The sequence below is a fragment of the Papaver somniferum genome, unplaced genomic scaffold, assembly GCF_003573695.1.
Source record: "Papaver somniferum cultivar HN1 unplaced genomic scaffold, ASM357369v1 unplaced-scaffold_15, whole genome shotgun sequence".
Taxonomy (NCBI): domain Eukaryota; kingdom Viridiplantae; phylum Streptophyta; class Magnoliopsida; order Ranunculales; family Papaveraceae; genus Papaver; species Papaver somniferum.
In genome coordinates, this window is record NW_020624376.1 from 3,698,804 (window position 1) to 3,714,225 (window position 15,422).

The 15,422-nt window shown below is 36.1% G+C and overlaps 1 protein-coding gene and 1 long non-coding RNA gene across 13 annotated transcripts; both read right to left on the reverse strand.

Annotated features, from left to right (window-relative positions):
* Window positions 1-1,100: 1,100 nt before the first annotated feature.
* Window positions 1,101-5,840, reverse strand: LOC113335748. 10 transcript variants are annotated; one of them, XR_003353453.1, is made up of 11 exons: window positions 5,711-5,840; window positions 5,036-5,104; window positions 4,877-4,943; window positions 4,581-4,718; window positions 4,133-4,182; window positions 3,481-4,022; window positions 2,397-3,133; window positions 2,196-2,270; window positions 1,896-1,977; window positions 1,436-1,539; window positions 1,101-1,344 (listed from the first exon to the last, which is right to left on the reverse strand). It is a non-coding gene; the product is annotated as an uncharacterized LOC113335748 (long non-coding RNA). The 10 variants fall into 10 exon arrangements; XR_003353458.1 differs by lacking the exon at window positions 4,133-4,182; XR_003353454.1 differs by having other exon boundaries at window positions 2,397-2,519; window positions 3,481-4,182.
* Window positions 5,841-10,834: 4,994 nt separating this feature from the next.
* LOC113335752 lies at window positions 10,835-14,334 on the reverse strand. 3 transcript variants are annotated; one of them, XR_003353462.1, is made up of 3 exons: window positions 13,555-14,334; window positions 12,058-13,146; window positions 10,835-11,878 (listed from the first exon to the last, which is right to left on the reverse strand). XR_003353462.1 is itself a non-coding variant. In XM_026581764.1 (3 exons), exons 1-3 carry the CDS (start codon window positions 13,232-13,234, stop codon window positions 11,862-11,864), a joined length of 420 nt encoding a protein of 139 aa, XP_026437549.1. In that variant the 5' UTR covers window positions 13,235-14,334; the 3' UTR covers window positions 10,835-11,861. The 3 variants fall into 3 exon arrangements, 2 of the variants coding, with proteins under 2 accessions (XP_026437549.1, XP_026437548.1); XM_026581764.1 differs by having other exon boundaries at window positions 12,058-12,306; window positions 13,081-14,334; XM_026581763.1 differs by having other exon boundaries at window positions 10,835-12,306; window positions 13,081-14,334.
* Window positions 14,335-15,422: the final 1,088 nt, after the last annotated feature.

The following is a 15,422-nucleotide window of genomic DNA, read 5'->3' on the forward strand; positions in this document are numbered from 1 at the left end:
GTCTATCAAAGGATAAATCTGTCTCCCACAGATAAACCCTAGGTTTTGTTCCGTCTTAAGATATGAAATCAAGGTGAACATTAACCAATTGATAATCCGGTCTTATATTCCTGAAGAACAACCTAGATTAATCAATCACCTCTCTACAATCCTTCCTGACTACACAGACGGTTTGTCGAGGAATCACAAACAGTAAGACGAAGATGTTTGTGACTTCTTTATCTTGCCTATCGGAGAACTCTCACGATCTCAAGCCAATCAAAGATTGTACTCGTACGATAGAAGATGCAAGCCTATCAGATCACAGAACTACGATAAAGTAGTATCGGTCTGGCTTCACAATCCCAATGAAGTCTTTAAGTCGTTAACCTGGTTTTAGAGAAGAAAACCAAAGGTTAAAGGAGAATCGACTCTAGCGAGCGCACTAGTATCACACAAACGTGTGGGGATTAGTTTTGCACAATGCTAGATGTCTCCTTTATATAGTCTTCAAATCAGGGTTTTGTCTTAGTTACAAAGCAATCCATATTCACCATTAGATGAAAACCTGATTTAGATTCAAGCTAATATTTCTCAACCGTTAGATCGAAAACTTAGCTTGTCACACACTTGGGTAGACGTTTAATGGGTTTGTGAAAACCATGCCCAAACGTGTACGTGTATGTTGGTTCAACATAGTAACCCAAAAGGTTCACCATATGAGCATTTCATATTAACCTTGTTCTTCTTCACCATAACTAGTTCAATTGACTCAAATGAACTAGTTAATGAGTTGTTCAATTGCTATAAGATCTTATGTAACTACACAGGACACAATTGAAACAAACATGATTCGATTCGATTGAATCGGCTCATGAACTTTATAGCGACGGTTTACATAAAGCATTCCTTAGTAATTTAAGTTTCATGTTCAGAGCACATCTTTAGATCATAACCTCTTAAGCTCACAAACAAGTTCACGGACTTAAGACAACCGGTGGAGTTTTCAAAAATCAGCAGAAAATCTCAGCAAAGAGACTTTCACCAATTCGCGGACTAGGTTCGCCGACTGAGTTCACGGACTTGCACGCAAACGAGCTTTTGGAAAATCCCAACAGAAATTCTCGGTACAAGAAGAAGTTCAATGATATATGTTTAAACATTCAAGACATTTTACAAAAGAAAGGGAAGGAAACAACAATATTTTTATCACTTGTGCTACATTTACTCTAGATTTCAATCAAGACTAGCTCTTAACTTGGTTTAGTTTCAAAAGAGAAGACCCAATATAAGAAACTCCTACTTGTAAGTTAATATCTGATCTCAATGCATGGTGAGCTCAACTCCACTGCTTACGCGACAATCCTGCAACTCAAATACAATATATAAGTATTAGATATGGCAAATGCAGAAATGGAGAAATGAAGTAAATAGTGCATCTGGATTGAACATGTACATAGAGTGAAGAGCCGAAAGGCGGTTACTGGCAGTACATGTACATAAAAAGGCATCAATCTAGAAACTTGAGTAGAAATCTATCTTGTGCAGTGTGCTCAATATCTGTACAAAACAGCTAACAATATCAGTACACTGCATTAACTGAACTTAGCGGTGCAGTTTCCATGGACAAATGATGACAATCAAGAAAGAGATAAGGCGTTTATCATAGTTGAGGTTTGGTAATTCTGGTGTCAAAGTTTCCGTTGTGTTCATAAAACTAATGACATGAGATGAAACCTTGATACTCGGTAACATTTGCCTTGAATAATAGGGAAGAACACAGAAAAGTTGATACCAAACTTTATAGCCCATCAACAAAGGCTACCAAAAGGGGAAGTGCTAGTTAAGTGGCAGTATTCATACACAGAATGCTCCTTACAAAATGAGACGGAATTAGTAACAAAATTTAATCCTACCTATAACTTAAGTTCGATTTCCTCTGGAGATCATCAGGTAGCATTACACTCTTGATTCAATTCAAGCTCCCCCAGCAGCAGCCTACAAGTAGATTAACCACAACAGTGAGCAGAAAATATGCGTGAATCCAGAAAAGTAATCCTGGTTGTACAATAATAAATTCAGTTAAACTGAATTAGGACGGGTCAGTTTTTCTCTCCGCGGGTTACTTTTTCCTTTGTTTCTTCTAAAATAAGACAGAGGTATGAGAATAAACAAAACTTGTAAAATAAAGCATAACAGCTTCATATTTTAATTACCTGAAGAACTCAAATATGCACGAGTAAATCTCTTGCACTCCTCCAAATCTATCCTCCCGGCAGTCAGCTAAATACCTACAGATATTAAAATTACAGACAAATTTAGCATCTTTTTCAGTTTGTAGTATTTGATGGTAAGAAAAGGAACAATTATGAACCAAAAGACGACATCAGTGACGATTATACATTAGTAAGCATTACCAGAAAAATAATTCGAAGCAGGTTTTTGATCAGAATGGTGCTCGGGGAGAACGGATTTCATTGCATTGCTTCCACTAACATTTTCTGTGGGTCTGGGAGCAAGACAGTTTCCTCGCTTCGCATCTAACTAGACATGATCACCACCAACTCTGTTACTACTTGTACCATCCATTTACAGAGAACAGATACAAGCTACGTACGTTACAATCCACAAGAGAAGGTTAAGCCCAAAGAGAGAGAGGTACACACAGCAATGTCATCATCTAAATCAAAATGTACATAATTTTCCTTTCAAAAAGAATCGAATTTTTTAACATTGAACTTAACAGATGGATAATTGAGATCACCAGGACTACTCGATAACTAGATTGCATCGCAATCAACCTCCTTATCCTTTACAAAAACTGAAATCTCTGTTGCATCATACCCCATACAGCATAGGAAAGCTTCCTCATCACTAGGTACGATGTCATATATTAAACCAGAATGAATGCAAGTAGTATAAACATGTTGAGATGATAATATTTCCCAGGTACAAATGTAAAGCACGATACACAAGTATAAGCAAAACTAGATAAGTAAATCAAATGTCTGAAAGAAAGACAGGAAGAGTAAAGGAAAGAATGACATAGTAATAGTTACCTGCACCAGCAATGACAACATTCAATAAAGTAACCAGTTTCTAAGTAATTAACTGTGTTATCGAGTTCAGGTCGTGGATAATCCATACAAACAACCTACACACACAATAAAGCTTCTAACTTTCATCAACCTTAATATGTGTTTGGTTTCATGGTAACTTTTCACTTAGTACTGCTCCATAGCCTGACACAGTAAAGCTTAACAGCTCAATACAGTCAATTTCTATCATAACGGTAGATTCAGCAACAACAACAGAAATAGGAGAGAAGGTGGTGGTAGTAGTGGTGATGGTGTTGTTGTTGATGGTGACGGTGGTTTGACTGGTGGTTAGGGTTAACTTGTACAGCCCAACTAGACACCAAAAAAAAAAAAAAAATATTTGATACCAAAACTAAATGAGAAATTAAGAAAAGATGCTTAGAGATCTAGCATCCAGAAGTACCTGTAGTTTAGTTGCCTAGGCTTTCTGCTGCTGAGATAGATTTTGACCAGACTGCTGCATCATATACAACTTTTGTTGTAGCTGAGAGAATGCTTGTTTTGATGACTGAAAGCCAGCTTGTAAAGCTTGCGTCTGCCGAGACAGGACCTGAGCTAGCTAGGAAGAGGATTGGCATGGAGGCTGACGCAATTGCAGCTTCTGGTGAATACCAGCAAGCCCAGAGACACCTTGTTGCAAGTTCGGAGGCATCAGCTGTTGAGAAACTGAGGCAGTCTGCTGGACCCGAGGCTGGGAAACTGGCACTTGACCTACTGTCAGGTGAAAGCTGCGATGGAAATACCTGATTAAGGAGAGGGTCGAATAGAAGAATCAGAAGTCTGTAACTGGCCTTGTTGTGTTGATGTTTGTGAGTAAGACGAATCTGGCGTGTTCTGGGAATGTAATATACAAATTTTCAATAAACGGGCATCTTTGTGTATTCCAGCACGACATTTTCTTTCGACCATAGACATACACTATACAGAGTCTTCCTCAATGCGGGCCTGTAAATATATGCCAAAATTGGCTATTAGTCCTTGAAACTAGCTAGATAGAAGTCTTCACGTTCTATAATTCAATGAAAAAGTATCAATAATTCACGAGAAGTCTTCACGTTCTATGGAAGCACCAAATGTAGCAGGCTCAGATAGACTCCCAAATAAACTACAAGCAGCAAGTAAATCATATTAGAGCAACACAGATATTCAATTCTGAAGAAGCACCAAAGATAGCATGCTCAGATACACTCCCAAATGAACTACAAGCAAAGAACCAACTTAAAAAGATGCAACAAAATGGGCCACTGGAATTTTGGGCATAGTTCATTATCATTCTTATCAGTAGATGTTCAGCCAACTGCATGATTTTTGTTTGTCTTAGTTTCATAATTGCTGAACAAATTTTTCTGCAATTCAACCTAACATTAATACAGCATTCCATAGTTTTCAAAAACACTGCACCAAATTGATCAAATTCTCTTTGCACTCAACATTCATTTTTAGGACCATGAGGAATCATAATCTTGAATACCAGAAATGTGCTTACTGTAGATATAAAATTACCCTTGTCAAGAGACACATGTAACTGAGCACGTTGGTTGCCAGGACAAATAGAGGTTTTCCACTTAAACCACCAGTTTCTTCAGAAACTGGATTCTCATTAGCTGGATCTGGTCTTGCAATGGTTGTATCAGTTACGTTCTGAGAGGAAAAAGTGAAGAATTGACAATTAAATTCCACTGATATGATAAGTTCATATTTCATAAACTAGATTCTGCTTGCTAACAACGAAGATTTACCTTTTCTATTGTCAAAAACAACAAAGACTAAACGCCAGAAATTAAAAGCACTTGAAATACCTTGCTCAAAAGAGCAGCTTGCAGGATCTTCTCCGAAATAAAGAGCCAATGCATTTGCTGATCTACCCTGTAAGATCCGATTACAGACATATGTCAGACGACTAGTATAGATAAACATACTGAAAAAGTTCGGATATACTCTTGAAAGCTGAGACATACCACCACATAGTACAATGATGCCAACGACCTCACTTCAGCTTCAGCAACAACAGGAAAGTCCTTCAGTATCTGATTGAGATCATATTATATCTTATTAGATAGGCCAACATACATTTTCCATCGTACAATTGGCATATAGAGACCAAATCAACTTCTAAAAAGAGTTAAAGCTACAAATTAACTGTCAGTGCAAGTCATTCAGCTTAAATCAAACTAAACATCAAGATTGCTTCTAGATGACTGTCACTAAGAAAAATTCACATCTTTCATCATAGCTGGCATGATATATACTGAGCACAGACTCAATCAAAGAACTGACATGATATATACTAACCACAGACTCAAACAAAGAATAAGAGATACAGAATTTCTTGATCTAAAGGCTCTGTTCTACACTAACTGGGAGTAATAGCATAAAAAAAAGAACATCAACAAACATAAAAACGAAACCCTAACTATCAATTTACTAACATACACAAATATTTTACATGATTTAGCTGATTTAAACAAATCACAGAAAACCCTAAGTATCAATCTACCAAAATACATAAAAAAAAATACATAACTAATCGATTTGAACAAAAAGACACATAACCCTAGCAACCAAACCCTAACAGACGAAGCATAATCAATCGATTTAAACCCTAAATAGCAATCCCTAATCATCATCCACACCTAGCTTCCTCTGGTTTCAATGGCGGGGTAAGATTCAATCGCGGGAGAGATTTTTTCTTCAGATCGGATAAAGAGAGTGAGAGAGAAGCGAGTGGTTGAAAACTTGAAATGAATCGAGGATATTTTCTCCAAGGATAAGAGGAGTGTGCACACACGAAATTCGCATGCTCGGGAAAAAGTGTTCGCAAGAGTTTTTTGACACACGGGTATTTCGCACGCCTAGCAACTGAGATTCATCAGTTGCGAAATTAGCAACAGTTAAAACTGTTGCGAAACTTTAGTAACAGAAATCCGCAACTGAAAATTCGCAACAGCTACATTTCTGTTGCGAATCTGAGTTGCTAAAACCCATATTTGGTGTAGTGTCCATTACAAATAAGATTGATAAGATAGTAAGAAATTTTCTTTGGGATGATGATTCTAACAAGAAAAGAATTCATAATGTCGGGCGGTTTATAATCGTAAAATCTAGAGAAGGTGGTGGTCTTGAAATCCGGAAGTCTAAATACATGAACTCAGCGCTTCTCAAAAAATGGTGGTGGAGATTTGGAACGGAAAATGATGTTTTTTGGAGAAAAATAATTGTGGAAAAATTTGAAGAATCTTTAACCGGTTGGGAAACTCTTCAACCTAAAGGACCAAAAGGATGTAGTTTGTGGTACAATATTTATAGCGAGCTCGAGGATTTTAACAAACATGTGAAATATAAAATCGGTGCGGGAAATGAAATTAGATTTTGGGAAGATTTTTGGATTGGAGATGCCGTCTTATGCAATACTTTTCCATTGGTATTTGAAGCTTCAAGAACAAAAGGGAAAGTGGTGGCTACGTTATATGAATTTTCAAGTAACGGCATCAAATGGAAGTTCATGTCTCGAAATAGATATTCTCAAGCCATAATGAGAGAGATTGCTTCCATAAACTCTTTGCTAGAAATGGTGAATATTCAACAAGGGGTCGTAGATTCTAGATTGTGGATGGTGGATAGAAACAATACGGTTGATACTTATACGGTTAAATGCGGGTTTGATTCTCTTTGCAACCAAGGCGATATTAGCTTTCCAAGTGAGATTATTTGGAGTCGACATTATCCGTACAAAGTAAACTTTTTTTATGGCTTATATACCGTGAAAGGTTGATGACGACGGACAAACTTATTAGAAGGGGTATGGATGTGGATAGGGTGTGTCGATTTTGTGAAGAAGAAGATGAAACAAGTGCTCATTTTTTCTATGATTGTTGGCGAACAAAGAGAGTTTGGGACTATTTTCCCGAAGGATGCAACTCCAATTGCAATTACGATAGTAATATCTCCGAAACTATAAAAACTTGGAGTCATGATTGGGGTGATGAAAGACTTGATCGTATATGGAACAACTTACCGGTTGCAATATGGTGGTGTATTTGGAAAGAAAGGAACTCTAGAATCTTCGATCACAAAAAGCGAAACTTGGAAAGTCTTATTCGAGATATTAAGATTCAAGTTTATTTTTGGCGGAGTCAAACAAGAAAATGTTGTATTTGACGGCTAATGCGGTAATAGCTTTGTGGGACTCGTATTTTTATGGGCCGCTTTGAGTTGGATTTGGTTCATTATTATTCCCACTTGATTTTTTGTTCTTTGTTTTTTCTTTGGGTGATCGATTCCAAATTCAATCTCCTTTTTTTGTATCGGTTGTATTTATTTGGTTGAGATACCCCCTTTAAGTACCTCTTTTCAATGAATTTCTCCTATTGACCGATCAAAAAAAAAAGTTTTGGGTTGTCATAGTAGCGCTGGAAAAGAAAATGCATGGATGAAGTTCATAATTTCATACGGAACTATATGCCGCATGCAATCTGGTGGTATCCATGGCTGGAAAGGAATATAAGGTTCTTGCATAATAAGACCCAAACAGAAAACTAGATGTAGATGAATATATATAGTGATCAAATCGTTACTTTTTTAATGGGGGTTACCGAAAAAGTTTTCAGAAATTTGTTCTCTGAAGACTTGGTGTTTAAATGGAAGGTAGAAACATAACACATGTAATGATAACGGTTGTGCTCTAGCTTTTGTTCTTTGTTCAACCTTCCAGTGGCATTGTTACCGTGGGTAGCTTTGTTTTCCGTTTTTGTTGTAATCCTATATTTCCTCGGCACTTTGACATCAGATTTAAACCTTTCTTTTCTGAAAAAGTGGCTCTTAGCCAATAATGTTGGGATACTTTGTCGCTGTAGGCAGATTTGTTTTACAGTTTTTGGGTGCCCAAGGGGAACACGATATGTGGGGATTTTTTATGCTTAACAAATGCAAAATAAAGTTGGAACTTTAGTTTTGCGGAGACAAATTTATGTATTTAAAGCAATAATTTGAATCCAACTATGCGGTCGATGGCGCTCAATTTTTTCCAGCTGTTTTGTTTAGATTTTGGTTCGTAAACTTGTTATTTGACATAAAATAAGTCCGAAGAAAATAGTTATCAATTTGAAAAGCTAAAATATTAGTGACACTTATACTTGATACATAAAACTTAGTAACAATTATAACTGTTACAACTATATTACTGCAACAAAATTTATTCTAGAACTTATAAATGTTACAATTTGGCTATTAGTTTTAAAAAATAATAATTTTGGGCCCCCGACAATTTAAGGCCCTAGGAGCCTTGCTCGCCTTGCCCTTAAGACGGCCCTGGCAGTAGGCTCCTCAATGGTTTTTAACGGAACGGATAATGGCCATCCAGTATCCGTTTGTTTTGGCTAGCTAAGTTTAATCTTAAAACAGCCCTAAGATATGCATGTGTTTGGGTTGGTTTTATGGATGGAAATTCTATATCTGTCAAGCATTTTGTATCAATTAAACTCAAGCTACTAGAGGCAGATCAAAGGTGTCAGTCCAAATGTAAACTCATTATGGACATAATTTAAATCTGAGATCCAAAAATGTTGGAACTTTATTATAAATGCTGAGTTACATGCAAAAGGCATGTAAAACCAATGACTGAATGCCACTTGGGATTAGTCTGTATTTGGACTCTAACTTTGGTCTAACCACTCTTTGCTAGTAAATTCTAGAAATGGTTAATCATGGTGGTTCCAACCACTCTTTGCTAGTAAATTCTAGATCCACACTCCGCACCCATAGTTTAGGTTTTTTCTTTCCAACTGCATCAATGATGAATAAATGCCAAGTACGGCCGTTAACATAAAAGTGAATGTTTATGTTCAGAATGGCAGTTGACAACCAATTCATTGCAATAATAATATAATGTAGTTGTCTTAATTTCTTGCATCCATAATATGATATATCTTCATTAGTAAAGTTTTTCTTTGTTATTCTTCTTGGATCACCATGTTATTCTATTCTTGCTTTCATACCTTTTATTAAAGTCATCCCTTTTCAAAGTTAGTAGTCGTAATTACCACCTGGTCCATATGGTTTACCAATACTTGGCAATCTTCATAGATTGGGTGATCTCCCACATCAAGATCTTCAAAAATTATCCCTCAAATATGGACCCATAATGTATATGAAACTAGGTCTAGTCCCAGTCATTGTTATCTCATCACCGGAGTCAGCCGAACAAATATTCAAAACTCATGACATCGTTTTTGCTAGTACACCAATACTTCAGTGTGGAATATACTTTGGTTATGAGCAAAAGGGTGTAGTTTTCAAACAATATGGTTCGTCATGGCGACATATTCGAAAACTATGTACTGTACATTTACTTACCAATTCGAAGATTGAATCGTTCAAGTCTACGCTAGAAAGTCAAGTGAGAAATGGTGTTGAATCCATTAAAGTTGCAGCTGCTAGCCAAGTGGTTGTGAATTTGAGCTTTATAGTGGGATCATTGGCGGAAGAAATAACACATAAAACTATATTTGAATCACTTAAGGACGATCAGTTTAACTCTAAATTTCTCATCCAGGATGCTTTTCGGTTAATAGGAGCCTTCAAAATTTCCTTCTTCCTTGAATTACGAAGTTAACGTTCTTTCATTAAGAACACAGCGACAGACGGTAAAACATGTGCGAAGAAAAAGCAAACAAATGGAACTAACAGTTAATTATCGAACAGATGATGTTGCTCCCAATTGGGTTTTCAATTTAACAGTCACCAATGAAGATCCTAGATCCCTAATTAAGGCTTAGTTTGGTATTGTTGCAGCTTTTGTAGAAGCACTTTTCTGTTGTGCGTTGCTGTGAGAAAAAAACAGTTTGATGTTTGGTAAAATATTAACTAAAGTTAAAGTTGATTAAAAAAGCAGTCAAAGTGTGTTTGGTAAAATATCAAATTCAACCATTGTTGTTGTAGCAAATGACAAAAACAGACATGTCTTTGAAAATAGTTTTATTCGATTTTATTGATTTTAAAAATAATTAATCTTTTTTTACTATTCAATATAAACATGTATAATATTAAATTTACTAATTGTTACTATTATTATGATTGTTAAAAAAAATATTTTAATAAACCACTTTTTAATATATATATATATAATTTTCAAACAAAAAATCAAACTAAAATTAATTAAATAATTATTTAATATTTGTTTTTGTTTTTATTTTCATTATTGATAAATGAGATGAATGGTAAATGAAATAGTTTGAAAATAAAAAATAATAATATTTAAAGACTAAAATATAAGATATAAAAAATTAATTGTATATAAGTTTAAGGGTAACTTTTGTCATTTATAAAATAAAATAGGGACAAAAAAGATAAATCAAGCATTAAATTTAGGTGGGACCAAAGCTTATGCTTTTGTAGCTTTTAAAAGCTCATCCTCCCCAGCTTATGATAATTGAGAAATTTGGGAAGTGCTTTGGGTAAAAAGCACTTTGATTTTTTTTTTACCAAACACCAATTTCAAAAATTATTGACATATATAGGTTTTGAAAGTGCTTTTGGAAAAAAATAAAAACATTATCAAACCCAGCCTAAGTTAGACCATAGATTATCGATTTGTTTATTAAATTTGCAAGCATAAGATAAAAAAAGGGAAACAAAGAGAGTAGTAAAGGGATTTTTTGTTATGTACCTAGATGTACATAACATGAGGGGATAGATAGATTGAGGATAAACCTCACCCAATTCCGAAGAATCGAGCTTCTCTGGTTCAAATGAACACAGCCTAAGAACAAAGTTATGTTTTGATTAATAATTTTGGATTACCTTTCTCTTACAGACTCTGAGCTTATATATTTACGTATTCTATCCTAACATCCAACGAATAAAAATAGTCCAGGTGGTTGCATCCAAGGCACCCCCTACAACTGATAATAGCAAACACTAATTAGCTAAATACTACCAACTGTAACTTACACTAAATACCGACACTCAACAGGATATGGGCACTCTCTCACATATAGTAGGTACATGACATTCCCTTCCCCTTCAAAACATCCTTGTCCTCAAGGATGAGCGGCGAGTCGGCAACTTCAGTTACGCAAGGTTGTTTTGGAGCCTGGCGGTGCAGTTGTGAAAACGTGAAGCTGTGGTGGTAGTGCCCACTATCTCCTTCAGCTGTTGTTGAACCATATGCAAGAGTCAAAACTGCTGTGATAGTACAATGAGACACCCTTGGTAACTGACAATTCTTTGTGTAAAAGTCTTGAATAAGAGGTGATGCTTCCTTGCCAGCTAAAGTAAAAATATAATTCTCCAAGTACTTTCCACATCGTACTACTCCTTTGACCTGTACAGTGCTTGCTACCCTTTTGTGTAAGTTGCCGAAGCTCCCGTGCGACCAGTATCATCCCCAAAGATATAACTATTTCCATGCTATAAATACTGCCAGTAGCAAAATCAAACCTGGCCTCGGATATGAGGAGAAAGGCTAGCTGCCCCTTCATTATTCTAGCTCTCAGAAATTGACTACCAATACAATCCTTGACTGTAAGCCATAGTGTAACCTGACCAGGACTTCGCTCCAGTATATCATTGGGATGAGCATCATTATCTGCTGCAAGCTTCCATCTCAAAGGAAATACCCTCAGTGAGGCGAATTAAAAGTTGGCCCCTGTAGTGTGGAGCTAAAAATGACTGCTCACATTGGAGATAGAAGCTGGAAGGACCGCCAAGAGGATTTCACGTTGTTTCGAAAGAATCTGAAGCACAAGAATATGTCTCTCATACAGCTTACGACTACCAATACTATTCTCAGCTTCCACAGACAACTACACAAATAAAAACATAATTAAGGTTGCCCATAACAAATCCAGTTGGTACCAATGGTCTAAATCAAAATCATAAACAGGTGGCCCACTGGAAGAATCCATGACAATATACCCAGCGAACCCCTTCCCACGATTAAATAAGTAGCAAGTGTAAACAAAGTATAGAGAGGAAAAATTACCACTATTCAGACTCCACAGGTGAATATAGCCATAAGATTCAGGTTGATTATAGTGTAAGTAGCAAGGGCCAGTCCTTATGACAGAGTGCAGAAATACCTGGCCACCTTCAACTTTAAGTAGTTGTAAATAAGCATTGCCAGCTGAGGTACAATATGAGTTCACAAGCCTGGAAAGAGAGAAGTAAACTCCAATAAACACCATATGAGGCCTCGCAAAAGGAGAATGCCGACACAATCTTCTGACATTCCCTGCATCCCAGAAGGCCATAAGAAACAAAATTAATCCCCACGGCAAGGACGTCACAAACACTAATTAGCTAAATACTACCAACTGTAACTTACACTAATTAGCTAAATACTACCAACTGTAACTTACACTAATTAGCTAAATACTACCAACTGTATTTTACTTATTTTACCAAATAAGTAAAATACCCTTGATTAGCTAACAACTTTCCTCTATCATATATCCAGCGAGTAAATTTGATGATAAGGAAGAGACATTCATTCACTATGAACTTGTAACTTATTTGCGCTGTTGTAAGTAGTAAGATAAAATCATTTCCACCACCAGTATAAATCATACAAGCAGGTACAATTGAGCAAGAATTAGATAGACCAAAACTGAATTCATAGGCAACCACAGAATAAGAAAGTCTCTGAATTAGTTCGAATCCTTTTCCACGATTACGACAATGCTCTTGGATGAAACTAGGAGAGAAGATGGTTGAAGTGAACGGAATCTTGTGGAGCATTAGAAAAATAAAATTTACTGCTCTCCACATATCAACCATATGAAACATCAATTGATTATCCAGCTCAAAAGTAATTACTCTAGCCAGTAAGAATAATCTCTTTCAGTTATTTGAGCAAACATTTTCTTCGCAGCATGTATTGCAAAATCATAAACACTTAAATGAGGAAACGAATGTATAAACTGCAATTCTGAGTCATGTCGTAGGCTAATAAGCAATTGAAGAAGACATGTCTCATAAGTAAGTGATGGTGACACAGTACACTTACCTCGATCAAGTAAGGAGCGAGTATCAATTGTAGCAAAACAAGAAACCCATACAATGATGTCGATCTCTTTACCATGATCAAACACAGTGTTGTTAGAATCGATATTAAGGAAGAGACGTACATCAACAATTAAATTGTAACGCACTGTAGGCATGAAGGCTCTTAAATCATGATGTAAACTAAGTTGGAGCTTCCAGAAAATACCATCAGCACCATTACTCCTCCAAACTACACCCTCATCTAAGACATCCCACAGTGCTCATGCCTGGTCAATTTCAACTATTCTAGACAATCTTCTCTTAGATATTCCAACAAACAGCTTACTCTCATGAGTCTCATCAAAAATTGTATCATCATCAACAGACAAACTAACAATCAAATGCCTAGATCGATAATCTGAGTGGTACCCAAAGCTAGAAATCCATACAATAAACATTTGCTCAGAATACTTCAATGAAATAAGGCCACACTTACCTCTGTCGAATAATGAACGAGTGTCATTAAGTGGAAAAGAAGAACGAGCCACATAATTTGATTTGCTGTAGAGAATAGACAATAACTCCTTGAAGCATTCATGATTTTCGAATTTCTCCCCAAACTTGTTGAAGTAAAATTCTAGAGCAGAATCGTTCACCTCACCAATTTTGGTTCAATTCAACTCGGAGAAGTCTATCATCTCAGTTTTAGCAACTGCTTCAGACTAGAATCTCACATCATCAAGTGACTCAACATCTTCGTTTTCAGCAAAGAAATTTTGAGGTATCAACTCCAAATCTGAAGATTCATCACTATGTGTAGAAGCAACTTTCACTCGGTGAGGAGGTTGCTGAGATAAAGCAGTATCCTTAAGAAACAAGATCTTATCCAATTTCTTCTCCACTCTGTCTAACAATTTGCCCCACCTTCGGAGGCCGTCCTCTCTATTTACACAGTTTTTGTCCATCAAATAAAACAGATACCAGAAACGCAAGTGTCGAATTCATCACTTGCTAAACTTTCCAGTTTCAATATTGGTACCAATTTTCCATTCATTTGTACCCATTTTTCACTTGGTAAACTCTGAATTGCAGAGATCTGTTGATGAGTTCCAGTGAATACCTCCATGGATCGAACGAATCTGATACCAATTTTTATGTACCTAGATGTACATAACAGGAGGGGATAGATAGATTGAGGATAAAGTAACCTCACCCAATTCCGAAGAATCGAGCTTCTCTGGTTCAAATGAACACAGCCTAAGAACAAAGTTCTGTTTTGATTAATAATTTTGGATTACCTTTCTCTTACAGACTCTGAGCTTATATATTTAGTTATTCTATCCTAACATCCAACGAATAAAAATAGCCCAGGTGGTTGCATCCAAGGCACCCCTACAACTGATAATAGCAAACACTAATTAGCTAAATACTACCAACTGTATCTTACACTAAATACCGACACTCAACATGATATGGGCACTCTCTCACATATAATAGGTATATGACATTGTTCTAGACCCACTCCATCCTTGAAGCCTTTTATATCTCTCTATTAAGTTCACCTTGTAGGATTTTTAAATATCCATACAATTCATTCGCGCAATGACGAATGTCTAAATCAAAATAAAAAATACCGTTAGGTGATTTCTTTTCTTTCTGCATGTTCTTGTTCAGGGAGGAAATTAGGGTCGATGACGGTGAGGGTAGGATAGGTATTGCGATAGAAGTATAATATTTATAGTATTATTCGTTAGTGAAAAATACTAGAACCCCCTACTATATGGGTTCAATATATAGAAGCCCCACTAAATGGATCATATATTGTCAACTCCATACTTTCAGAAAATGATATTACTAGGCCCAAAACATCAAATTTTCTTCAGATCTGGCCCATAATTAATTATTATGAATTTTAATAATGGCAACACTACCCTTTAGTATATATACAAGAGGAATATATCAGAAGATATTTCATTTCTTCATTCTCTTTCTCTTTCTTCTCCATCTCTTTCTCTCTCGGCTCCAGCGTTTCAGATCTGTGAAGAAGAAGAAGACGAATCGATCCAGTAGTTTTTGCAGCTGATCATCAGTTAATCTTCAAATATGAATCAATCATTTAATCGATTTCATTTGAATCTAGGTTTTAGTTAGTTTTTAAGCTGCATCAGGTTAGGTTTTCGTTGGATCGACTGTTTTTTTTGAAGATTTTGAATCGAATCTAAGTTTCAGTCGATTCGAAGCAGCAGAAATCATTTCCGATTAGGTTCATCATTCTTACTTTTCTTAGTTCGATTAATTCGATTAGGTTTTTGATTTTTATTTTGATTGATTCTGTTCATATATGAGAAGAAGAAGAACCTGATT